Below are 13,215 nucleotides of genomic sequence, written 5' to 3' on the forward strand. Positions count from 1 at the left end.
ACCAACGATCGTTGTTGTGGCGACTATATTCACACGCTTCGTTTTCCTTCAATTTAATCAACTGTTGCACTTATTTCACATGCATGCATCAACACTTACTCAGATTTGCACCCAGCATCACATCATCTTTCATATCTACTTGATTTTCGCACTCCCCTATTGATTTCTGGTAGCATCGGATGTGCTCTAAGTCTCAAATTTTGCAGGGAGGCTTAGACATATGTATTCTACAATACCCAGAAATTGTTTTGGGAAATTCCACCCGGAGACAGTTTTAGTAAAATAATTAATTATTTTTAAGGGACCCTAAGTCTAAACTTAGGAAATTAAAATAATTAATGGGTATTAATCTAAACTGTGGGTGTAACTTCTGGAAGAAGACGAAGATCGAGTCCAAATGATCTGAGCCATTGATTAGAATCTAATCTGGGTCGTAGGTTCTCAACTGGAAGATTATAAGGACATTGAGAGGCATTTGGAAACACACCAGAGGCAGATACTCAGTTACCCGAGTAAATTCAATTTTCTCACTGGTCAAAGTTCGGCAAGAGAAAATTGAATCAAAGGGAGAGTTGCAAGTGAGAAGGAGAGAGAGGGGTTATCAGCATCAGTCTGAAGGTCAGGAGCAGAAGACGCAGAGCAGAAGGAGGACAGCACAAAGGCAGTGTGACGCTGGGATAGTGTAGTTCTCATGCAGGGGCTGACGCAGTGAGACGCAGAGGGGGCAGCAGGTCCTCTTCTGGATTAGAAACTCGTCGAGAAGTGTCTGTAAAAATTCTCACAGAGAATCTTCTTCTATTCTGTTGGTTGTATCTTGTACATGAGATTTTTGTTGAAGAATAATAAAGAAACCCTCATCTACTGCACTGGTTTTCCCGCATTGAGTTTTTCCGGGGACATTTGTCCAAAAATCACTATCATTGTGTTGTATCTTTTTCTTGTTCAGTTTCTTGTTTCGGCATATTAATTTTAAATAGTGAATGTTGCAGTTGTATTTACTTTGATATTTACCGTAGAACACGGTAAATAACTTGTATGGTTTAACAAGTAGGAGAAGTAATATCAGTTGTTGCAGTAAGGATTCTAGGTTTAGGAATTTTCACATGGTATCAAAGCAACAGGTGAAGCAAGAAGAACAAACCCAGAAGACCCAGCGCTCTAGGAAGAAGGGAATTCGAAATTCCTACAGAGGCAACAATTCAAATCCCTAGAGGGTTTGCGCAGTTCAGGCCGAAGGGCTAGATTTTCGAGGGAAATCTCTCTCTGAGTGAGCCGACAGAGAGGTAAGATAGCCAGATCAAGGTTTGTCAACAACAGCAACGCAGCAGAAGCTTCAGTAAAGAGGGTTGTCTGGTGGGATGCAGTTTTCTACAGGCAGTGCTAGGGCAGGATAGCGTCAGAGATCGTTAGAAAAATAGCACAAAGATGGAAACTCTAGATGTCTCTAAATTATCTTCCAGATTAGAAGAAGAATTTGCATGCTTAGCAAGTTCAGCGTCAGCATATGTTTGGTACATTGACAGCGGGGCTTCATCCCATATGACTAGAGTGCAAGAATATTTCTCGAGCTATCAAGAAGAACAAATGGACTTCCAAATTACTATGGGAAACAGAACAAAGTGTACTCTAGTAGGGAGAGGCACCATAGCATTTCAGACGGAAGCAGGAACCAGCATCCAAGCCACCAATGTTCTGCATGTGCCTGGGTTAGGAATGAATCTGATTTCAGTGTCCCAGTTACGGGACAAGGGATGCGATGTATACTTCATTGGAAAGAAAGTAAGAGCCAAATTGGAGCTCAAAGCAACAGACTATATAGGTTGTAGCTCGAGTCTCCAATGGCACTGATAGGCAGCACTCATAATGGTGAAAATGAACTGAATGAATTATGGCACGGGCGAATGGGACACTTACACCATGGAGCACTAAGGATGCTCAGAGAGACTGTTACAAGAGTTCCAGTCCTTAGTACTGAGCATGATGATTTATGTAGAGGATGCGTACTAGGGAAGTACACTAAAGCATCTTTTTCCAGAAGCAACAATAGAGCAGAATGTGCATTGGGATTGATACACTCAGATATTTATGGTCCAATGTCCACAAGAGCTCTTAGTGGTGGTGAATACTTCGTCACCTTTATTGATGATCACTTTAGAACAACTTGGATCTATTTCTTAAAGACCAAGGATGAGGTGTTTGATCGATTCAGAGAGTTTAAGGCTCTCGTTGAAAACATGACAGGGAAGAAGATAAAGGCATTGCGTTCAGATAATGGTGGAGAATATGCGGACAAAGACTTGACAGATTTTTGCACAAAGGAGAGCATCAAAAGAGAATGGACAACTCCATATAATCCAGAGCAAAATGGAGTAGCAGAGGGGAAAAATAGAACTATTGTTGGGGCAACAAAAGCTATGTTGTATGATCAGGACTTGCCTAGATAGATTCTTATGGGCAGAGGCTTGCAACATAGCATATATATCCAGAATAGAACTCCTCACAAAGCGTTGGGGAAGAGAACGACCGAAGGTGTCTTCACTGAGAAGAAGTCGCAAGTAAGTCATCTCAGGATATTCAGAAGCGTGGCATATTGTCACAGTCAAGACGAAAAGCGCAATAAAATGAATCAAACTGCAGAAAAGGGGTACCTCGTAGGATATAGTGAGACCTCAAAGGCATACAAATACATTCCTAATAGCATGAAGATTGTAGTGAGACGGGATGCGAAGTTCATGGAGGATAGAGCTTTCAGGAAATCTCAAGAGATGCCAGCAGAAGGTCAGTTGGTAGATGTTCCATTAGTCCAGCAGTAGCAGGGGTAGCAAGGAGGACAGGCAGGAGGACAGACCCCTGGATCAAGTACAGTGACCAGTACCAGCATTTCCTCAGAAGAAGGAAATCCAGATAGTTCTCAGCAGATGGAACGACAGGACCAGGAGGAGGAGTTGATTGAGCCTCCCACCACCAGTGGTAGAACCAACAGGGAAGTATGGCAGATGCTAAGGGACGCGAAGGAGTTTGTTGGAGCTCCTAGAACCGAGAAGAGGCAGCGTAGACAGCCTGACAGATACCAAGCCTTGGTAGCACAGGTTGAAGAACCATCTAGCTTTCAGGGAGTCGTTCAACACCAAGTGTGGGTGGATGCCATGGTAGAAGAGTATAGTTCTATCGTGACAAATGATGTCTGGGAAGTAATACCTAGACCAGAGGATAGATCAGTTGTAGGATCAAGGTGGATCTACAAGATCAAGTATGTTGCAGATGGCAGCATAGAGAAGTACAAGGCTAGGTTTGTGGCAAAAGACTACGCACATAAAGAAGGAATAGACTATGAAGAGACCTTCACCCTATGAAGAGTCCTTCACCCCAGTAGCCCAATATACCTCTATCAGATCCATTATATCCCTAGCAGCTCAAATGGGTTGGGAGATTCACTAGATGGATGTCAAGATAGCATTTCTGAACAAGGTGATAGAAGAAGAGGTGTATATAGAACAACCTGAAGGCTTTGAAACGCATGTAAAGAGAACTCATGTGTGCAGATTAAAGAAAGCCATGTATGGGCTCAAGCAGGCACCCAGAGCATGGTATGGTCGGGTTGATAGTTACTTGGAGCAGTTGGGATTCGTCAAGCGTGATGTTGATCGCAATCTCTATTATTTAATGGTAGAGAATGAGCCACTTATTATGGTATTATATGTGGATGACTTGTTTTTAACAAGGTCATCTAGGCTCATACAGGACTGCAAGAAGAATCTTGAAGCAGAATTTGACATGTAGGATATGTGGTTGATGCATTATTTTCTAAGGTTGGAAGTTTGGCAGAAGAATGGGGAGATCTTCCTTGGGCAAGAAAGATATGCTACAGAAATTTCGAAGAGATTCAGAATGCAGGATTGTCGGCTCATGGCTACTCCCATGATCACCAACTGGAAGAAAATGATGCATTAGGAGACAAGGAGGTGGACCCCACCTTGTTCAGATAGCTCATTGGGTTGCTCATGTATCTAGTCAACACTAGGCCAGACATTTGTTACGCTGTCAACACCCTTAGTCAGTTCATGGTGGAACCGAAAAGGGTGCATTGTGCAACAGCTATGCACATTCTGAGGTATGTGCGTGGAACAGTCAGATATGGGTTGAAATACTGCCAAGGGGATGACGTCAGATTGAATGGATTCACAGATGCAGATTAGGCAAGTTGTTCAATAGACCGACAAAGTACCTCTGGGTACTGCTTCAGTGTTGGATCAGGAATGATCTCTTGGTGCAAAAAAAAGCAAAATATGGTAGCTCTGAGCTCAGCAGAAGTTGAATATATGGCAACCAGCACAGCTACGTGCGAAGCTATATGGCTTAGAAAATTGCTTGTGAGTTTATTCAAAAAAAAGGATGAAAGCGACCAGGATTTACTGTGATAATCAAAGTTGTATCAAACTCTCTGAGAATCCAGTATTTCATGGTCAGTCGAAACACATTGATATCAGATGTCACTTTATCAGAGACTGTGTTCAGCGTGGGACAGTACAATTGCAGTATGTTCCCACAGGAGATCAGGTAGCAGACGTACTCACAAAGGCTCTAGGAAGAGCTAAGTTCATTCAGTTCAGAGAGCAAATGGATATGGTAGAGAATTCGTTTCAGTAAATAGGTAATTTCTCAGTTACAATGGCAGGGAATGAGAGAGAGTTGTTGTACAGATGCAGTGTTGGCAGTGGAAGGGTCAACAACAGTACAGATGCGGTAGTTGGTGCGCAGTGATGTCAGACATCAGCAGTGCAGAGGTAGATGTTACAGAACAGGGTGATGCTTCAGCAGGTCGGATTGCAAGAGCACATTCCTCGGTAAGAGGGAGTGTTGATTTCTAGTAGCATTGGATGTGCTCTAAGTCTCAAATTTTGCAGGGAGGCTTAGACATATGTATTCCACAATACCCAGAAATCGTTTTGGGAAATTCCACCCGAAGATAGTTTTATTAAAATAATTAATTATTTTTAATGGGACCCTAAGTCTAAACTTAGGAAATTAAAATAATTAATGGATATTAATCCAAATTGTGGGTGTCACTTCTAGAAGAAGACGAAAATCGAGTCTAAATGATCTGAGCCATTGATTAGAATCTAATCTGGGTTGTTGGTTCTCAACTGGAAGATTATAAGGACATTGAGGGGCATTTGGAAACACAGCAGAGGCAAATACTCAGTTACGCGAGTAAATTCGATTTTCTCACTAGTCGAAGTTCGACAAGAGAAAATCGAATCTGAGGGAGAGTTGCAGGTGAGAAGGAGAGAGAGCGGGTATCAGCATCAATCTGAAGGTCAGGAGCAGAAGGAGGATAACGCGGAGGCTGTGACGCAGAGGACAGCGTAGAGGCAGTGTGATGCTGGGATAGTGCAGTTATCACGCAGGGGCTGACGTAATGAGACGTAGAGGGGGCAGTAAGCCCTCTCCTGGATCAGAAACTCATCGAGAAGTGTCTGTAAAAACTCTCACAAAGAATCCTTTTCTATTCTGCTGGTTGTATCTTGTACATGAGATTTTTGCTGAAGAATAATAAAGAAACACTCATCTGCTGCACCAGTTTTCCCGCATTGGGTTTTTCAGGGGACATTTGTCCAAAAATAATTGTATCATTGTGTTGTATCTTTTTCTTGTTCAATTTCTTTTTTCGGCATATTAATTTTAAATAGTGAATGTTGCAATTGTATTTACTTTGATATTTACCATAGAACACAGTAAATAACTTGTATGGTTTAACAAGTAGGAGAAGTAATATCAGTTGCTGCAATAAGGATTCTGAGTTTAGGAATTTTCACATCCCCATGGGTAGATCTGGGCGCCCCTTGCCCTAATCTCACACTTCACTGCATGCACTGCGCAATCTGGGAACTCAAGGCCTCTGCCTTAGCTTCTAGAATTGCGCAGAGCCTGTCCTGGCCTGGCTCCAACTACGCACTGTGCAGTTCCAGGAGCCAATCTCCCATCCTAGCCACTGAGACTGCGCAATGCGCAATCTCTTCCAGGCCCTGGCCCAGACTGAACTATGCACTGCGTAGTTCCGGTCATCAAGCTTCCACACTGACTGCTAGGACTGCGCAGTGCACAGTTCCCACAGTCAATCAGTCACCCCAGGTCAGTCAAAATTGCGCAATCCCTCTCATCAGATGCCCTGATTGCTGCTTAATCATGCTATGAAGTTAAATTTGCAAGAGTTAATGTTTGTTTGCCATTAGTGTCCTTTTTGTCCCACAAGTACCACACTCGTGAAGCACTTCTCTCCAATCGTCATTGTACCATGGCATCAAAGAGAGTTGCTTCAAGAGAAACCATGGAAAGAAGTACTAAGAAAGGAGTTGAGCAAGCGTCAGTTAACTTTCCAATATATGCGGACACTCTACTATTCATAGAAAAGGAGTCAACACTAACATGGCAACAAGTCCAGCAGCAGTAGCAGAAGGCAACAATCCAGTTCAAGATCAGGGAAAGAAGAAGTGGTCGACATAATACAAGGAGAACAAAGATTCAATCTTCATGCAGGCAGCTTTGGCAGCAGAAGCAAAAGGAAGCAGAGGAAGAGAGAAAAACAGAGCTTGAAAATAGCAAAACTAAGAGCACATCAAGCAGAATAAGAACCAAAGGAAGAACGGGAGTTGAGGAGGAAAGAACGGGAAGAGAAGCAGAAACAAGAAGAAGAACAAAGGCAAGGCTCGATGACGGAGGAAACAGATCCCATACAGGTCGAAGAGTTGGAACAGCCAGTCGCAGAGGAGGAGAGTGAACAGATGCAGGATCGGAAACTTGCTTAGTAGATTGAGCAGCTGATCGAAGTGACAGACATGGAGTTGGAACAAGAGCCACAGAATGAAGACACTGACATTATGCCAAGAGCACCAGAGGTCATCTCTAAGTCTCCACCACCTCCAGTGTCAGAACCTGTTCCGAGCAAGTAAGGAGATATTGTTCTCCTTGATGATGATCTGGTCATGAATGTGTACAATCTATCATTTGACGAGCCGCAGAGGAGGATTGTACAGGCGCGGAGGAAGCACTTTCCGAATGATCACACATCACCTGCATTCATCAAGGAAAGGGTGATAGTGTCAGACACCAGGAAGCATCCAATTGCCCTTGCCAAAGCCAGCTTGGCCTATGCAGGAGTGACAAGCTCAAATGTTAAGTACCTGACAGCCGAGAACGAACAACTAGCAAAGAACTTGCAAGCTGCAAGGCAAGAGGCAGAGCACCTCCGAGCATCAACGCATAATGAAATTTTCGCAATGGGGGAGATGAGAAAGTGATCCTCGCTGAAGAATCAACACTTGAAGACAACATGCGGAAGCTCTATGACGGATTTGTCACCATGCATAAAGCAGTTGTTCGTGTACATGACCTACAGCTGCCATCGCCCATGTACAAGAGTGGACAATGTGGTACAAAGGGGCCCTACTTGACTTAGTTAAGAAGATGAGGCCATAGGCAGAGATGGAGAAAGCAAAGGTCTGAATGTTGATCCAGAACTATGAGCAGCTTGCCCCATTCATCAGCAGCATACAGGCCTCATATGTGTGGTTGTACAACAGTTTGGATGTCATGGTGAGAAAGCACAAGATGCCATCAAGCAGTTTCCCCACTCAGGCTAAACCCAAGAACCAAGCCTGGCTTGAGATCGATGAGTACATGGAGCAACTAAGACGAGAGGCCACCAGGGAAGACTTGGAGTTGAACGCACACAACATGCAGAAGTACATTGGTGGTCCTGTCAAGGTTAACACCATGTTGCACATGCTTCAAAACGAGTTGGATAAAGGTTCCAAGACCATCTACCTGGATGCCATGGAGGCAAAAGTCCACTTTCAGAAAGACACCATCAAGCAGTTTGGGGACACCACATTGCAGTACCAAGTTTGGCATCAATATGTGACAGAGAAGCACCAAGTGGAGGTTGCCGAGTTGGTCTTTCCCCATACTTCAGAGACAGTGTTTTTTGTCTTGTTAGGCTGTCTCTAGCCTATTACATGTGGAAAATGTAATATTACTTGTAAATATGTTGTAAGTGAAATTCCAAGTGTCATTAGTGGAACGTGAAAAGTCATTATGTTGTGTAATGAGTTACATGTAAAGAAGTTGAAGAGTCATGAGGAAGTCAAAGAGTCACAAAGGGGAATTTCAAGGGTCACCCCACCCTTTGTTATAAATAGAACCTCATAACTCATAGAACGAGCTTTTTGGGGAGCCAAGCTTTTGTCTAGGCTTAAGCTTAGAAAAGGCTTAGGAGTATTGTGACGAGCCTTTGCTTTTTCATAGCGTAGAGTGAGTATACTTCTTTGGAGGAGCAGGTGTTTTTGACTATAATGTTCCACTATTGGGGCTAGTGGTCGTCAATGGTGTATGAATAGATGGAACTTTCACTTATAATAATAATATCAAAGCCAGCATGCTTTCATGCATATGTTGTTATTGTAATTGGACTATTCGGGTTACTTTAGCAATGTATGTTATTTAACTTACGCATTTGCTTATGAACTACTTTGTATGCAATTGTACGAATCTTATTGGATGTGTATCGTTGGATTAACCCATCACTTTAATTTGTGGACTATTCCTCATTTTAGCTTGTGATGTCATTCTGCTTGTGTGTTCCTTTCAAGCTATGTACTATTATAGGCTTCTAAGGAGCACACTTCCTTTTCCCCTCCATGTGTCAGAAGTTTCATGCATCGCACTTGACTCTCCGCATGGTCACACACTTGCTCTCACCCAAAGTTATCTTACTTACCTCTGCGCACTACCGTGGTCAAGGCATTACACTACCACCCACTGTTGGGACTCCTACTCCAAACAGTTTGAGGTCTAGTTGGGACTTCTTATCGGAGAGATCCCCTGAATGTTGGCAACTCCAGCACCGTCAACATTTATGGCGCTAGAAGGAAACACTAGCATTCCACATTGCAGACTTCGTATTGGTGCAACTCTATTCTCTTGTTATCACTACAAATCTCAATATAACATGTGTGCCTTATTTAGTGTTTGGATTGGAGAGAAGAGGTTGTTTTTCTTATTCATGCAAGATTCCAGATTTAGCCTACAGGAAGGAGAACTTTTTATCATAAAAGGAGCTCCAAGCAAAGCTAGAAATGCATCATTTGTTCTTTAGTCTTCTTCCTCTTCCACCAACATCCTTTAGGCCTTCCGTTGGGCATAATGGGAGTATGAAGCTCTTCAAACCACGTACTTGACTAAGCAGCTCTGATTTAATGAAAGCAAGCAGCTCTGACTTAGTGAAAGACAGTAACTATCCCATTCCTTTGATTTATGATAAATGTTTGGATGATTGAGAATTCATTCTTATGAAATCTCTCATTTGTTTTTAGATTCAGCGGGGATTATTTAATTAGTCGGATCCAAAATATGGCTTGCCCCACTGATATCTTCATATTTTCACAATTTCCTTCTTCCTCCACAACTCCCAAGATAACAATGGCACTGGTCAAGATAAAATTTTGAATCTATTATCTTTGAATTTTGACTTTCAAAGCAGATATTACTATTCTTATTCACAGATTTCAAGAATCTGATATAGACACCCCCTTGAGTTAGAAAAGCATGAACTCAGCAGCAATTTCGGTGACAGCTGCACCTTCCCTAGATGTTCTCAGAACCCCCCTGGGACTGATTTCTCCAATGGAACATTATGAGTGTTAAAATTTTTATCGCCGTTGCCTGGAAAAGAAGACTTGTCTTTTGAGTACAACAGTTCCTGCTGCATGTGGTGTATGGTGAGAGACATTTGACAGCAAAGGGCACACAGATAAATATGATTCTAAGTCTCATCTAGTGACTGCAATTTGAGCGATCTGATCACCTGGACCAATAACACAATCAAGTAGGATGGTGGCATTGCGTTTTGCCATTGGACATCATAGGATACCTAGTTATCCAAATCCACTCCCTAGTGAAGTCTCTGACATGATTACCTTCCAAAGTTTCAAGGTTTTAATGGTATTTCAATTAGCCAATGCCATAGAGCTTTTGATAGATATGTTGGCCATTTTAATGTTGCACATGAAGATGTGTTGATGCAGTTTCTTATGATGTCCCTAACTTGGGGTGTAAGGATTTACCTGTGCAGGTAGTATAGGTAGTATTGATTCATTATGGGATTTCCATGAAGATTCCATAGACTATTTGGCGGACCCTAATGACAATGATAAGGACGAAGAGGAAGTTGTGAGGGACATTCCTCCTGTTTTAACTTTTGACTCATGTCTGAAAAGGAAGAGGATGATCATGAAACTTGTGGTTTTCATGACATGCATCTCAACGTTCATATATTCAATGAGATTGTTGTTGACAATTATGGAGAAAAAGAGCAAAGCTTAGAACCTGATTGGTTGACTACTCTCAGCAATGGTTTTGGGTTTGATATGCAAATTTCTCATATCTCTGAAATCAGCCACAAAAATTAGCAAAAGAGCTTATTTTCCCAGCTTGTCAAGATGTCTATTCAAGAGGAGCAACCTGTTGAAATTTCAATGCAGGATGAAGGACGGCCTTCAGTGCAAGAAGGAGATGATTTCCCAATGACTAGTTGGTGATAGCAGCTGCTGTAATTTGAAAATTTCCAAACAACCAGAGAAATATGCTGATTTGGTCATGATTTCAGAGTCTAATTTTAGTTTAGCATGTATTTTTTAGTATAATCATTCCCTGGATATTGGAAGTCAAGTTGAAGTTGTAGAGTGCTGGATGGAGGATAAGTTTTGAAGGTCAGCAAACACAGAAGAGCCTTGGATTTTCTGCATTCTTACTAACCAGTGATCAGTCATGTTATGGGTTGCATGCAGCAGTATGCTTGCCCTGTCTGATTGTTAAGCATTGAGTGGAATATCATTGGTTGGATCAACTGCATGACTAGTTATACTGGTACTTTGATTATGATGGTTGGTCTCGCAGGATTGACAAAAATGAAGAAAGTCATCGCTTTCCACAAGAAAGGTATATTTTAGCAATCAAGAGGGTGGGAAAAGATAAATGTCACATTGTAGGCCGTGTCTTTCGGGTTTAGAATTAACCTCCCTACAAAAAACCATACATGTGAAAGGTTATTAAGAATACTATTTGCGGTCCAAAATTTTATATATGTGTATCTGCATAGCTGCATTTCAAAAAATACCTGCAGCCATTTGAAAATGAGCAGATAATGCTATCGTCGAGTGGGTGTATAGCCATCCTGTATGGTGCATCATCATCGGTATCATAAAAATGTACCTGCAAAATGTACTTTTGATTATCACCCATGATTCAAACTATGTATTGTGGAGAAGCAATCAAAAACTCTGAATCTGAAATCACAATGAACAGAAATTACCACAACAATCCAATGGCATGACAATACGTGGTCTCCATAGATCCAAGCTCTCTCTGTCTCTCAAACACAAACACACACACAGGCAACCCAACCCACTTTTAAACTAAGAACAAAGCCAAAGTGGTCCACTTAACTTGTTGAACACGTAAATGGCAAGTGGAGATTGCCCGGACCTCGGTAAAGAACCCAAACACTTACTATAAGTTGAAATCCATGCTTTTGCACCGAATTCTATCCTACAATGAGTATTGTCTGACAGACACATTTAGAACGGAATTCATATTCTGTTCGGAAATATTTCCATAAAATCGAAGTCGAAATTGTTTCAATGCCCTCACAACCAGTGTAAATAAACGCCCAACAAAAAGAAGAGTTGGTAACTATAGCATGTAACCTCGTAGCTGGTAACTATTACCGAAATTGTTTCAGTGCCCTTATTCGAAAAATAAGCAACCTAATAGCTGGTAACCATAGCAAGCAGGAAATGATGACATGACATGGGGTTCTCAAACTATATTCTCCTTAACGATGACTGTGACCCTGCGCAACTTGATCCAGCGATCTACCTAGCTCCCCAGATCCGTTGATTTGCCAATCTGATTGCTCAAATCAAAACGAATGAGAAGATGAAAACACTTACCGATTCAGAGAGAATGTCTGTGTCGAAATCATGATGAGCCAATCCAAGACCACTACTTACGCCTGTTCGACCCTCTCCACCCCCGCCTCCAAATATTAAATACCGCCTTGTCTTCTTCTGCTGCTTATGTTCCTCCTCTCTTTCTCCTTCTTTGAATATCGATACGCAGAACAAAGGGAAACCGTAGTGCTTCACGCATGCTGGTGGGGGGTTTCTTCTGCCTCTGCCCATTTTTTGGGATGTGATGCGATGTCGATGCTGTGAACAAACACTGGTAATTGGCCAATTGAAAAACCGGTTGGATCCGAACAAGAGGGTTTAGATCGACGGCTGTAAATGTGTTAGAAAATCTGTACAGATGAATCTAGCTAGTGAAGGTTGAACACACAGGTTTGCAGAGCAAAAACGCTAAAAGAAAATCGAAAAAAGAAAAGAATTATTCAATTGAAAATTATGTTACAATGCTCATGATATAGCATCACTGGGTGAAGATGCCAAGGTAATGACTATAGTGGTGATCAATGAGAAGACTCAACAACTAAAACAAGTTCCGGAGATAACTAGTCAGTTGCGGAGTTAAAGAAGGAGCAAATCAAGGAGTAAATCATGCAAAAGGAATTTTGCATGCAATCCCATGCTCTAACTAAAAGTCCGCATGTAGATGTGTAGTAGTTCCAACATGCAAAAGGAATCTTGCATGCAGTCACATGCTCTAACTAAGAATCTGCATGTAGGTGTGTAGTAGTTCCAACAATGGCCGGCTAGTCGTCCGCTTGGACAAAATTGTCATGCTCGCTTCTCGTTATCACCAAACTTCTTCTGCCGTTCTCATTACGGGATCCAGCTTCAAGGCGGACTTTAAACCCTACAAACAGATCCGGCTATCGCCAAATACACATTGTGCGTAGTTGAGAGACAGCAAGAATATAAACGTATGCAATATAATTAATGATCGTAGATTTAATTCCAATATGCGGCCGAGTTGATTCCAAGCTCCAAATGTATCTCCTTTACACTAGTTTACCAAAAACCACCTTAAAGCAAACAAAAGGGTCATCTTACAAAAGAGGATCACAAATTTGTTCAAGCAAAATACATTTGTAAGACAATACGTGGGATCACAAACAAGGGAATATATTAATTTTTAATTAATTAGTTAGGTTAATAGAAAATATTGTTCATGTTACTTGGGATGATTTGAATATTT

At 41.8% G+C, this 13,215-nt stretch overlaps 1 protein-coding gene across 1 annotated transcript in view; it reads right to left on the bottom strand.

The window, feature by feature from the left end:
* LOC149223634 (SEC12-like protein 2) overlaps window positions 1–12,456 on the bottom strand; it is a 106,295-nt gene extending 93,839 nt beyond the window's left edge. The window contains exons 1-2 of the mRNA XM_089385895.1: window positions 12,009–12,456; window positions 11,174–11,268 (exon numbers count right to left, since the gene is read on the bottom strand). Of these exons, the coding sequence (XP_089242021.1) occupies window positions 11,174–11,268; window positions 12,009–12,239 (326 nt within the window). The 5' untranslated portion in view covers window positions 12,240–12,456. The remainder of the gene's footprint in view (window positions 1–11,173; window positions 11,269–12,008) is intronic.
* Between the last annotated feature and the right edge of the window lie 759 nt (window positions 12,457–13,215).

Source organism: Pinus tabuliformis, chromosome Q (genome assembly GCF_031772625.1).
Source record: "Pinus tabuliformis cultivar Carrire ecotype Pingquan chromosome Q, CPIR1, whole genome shotgun sequence".
Classification (NCBI taxonomy): Eukaryota; Viridiplantae; Streptophyta; class Pinopsida; order Pinales; family Pinaceae; genus Pinus; species Pinus tabuliformis.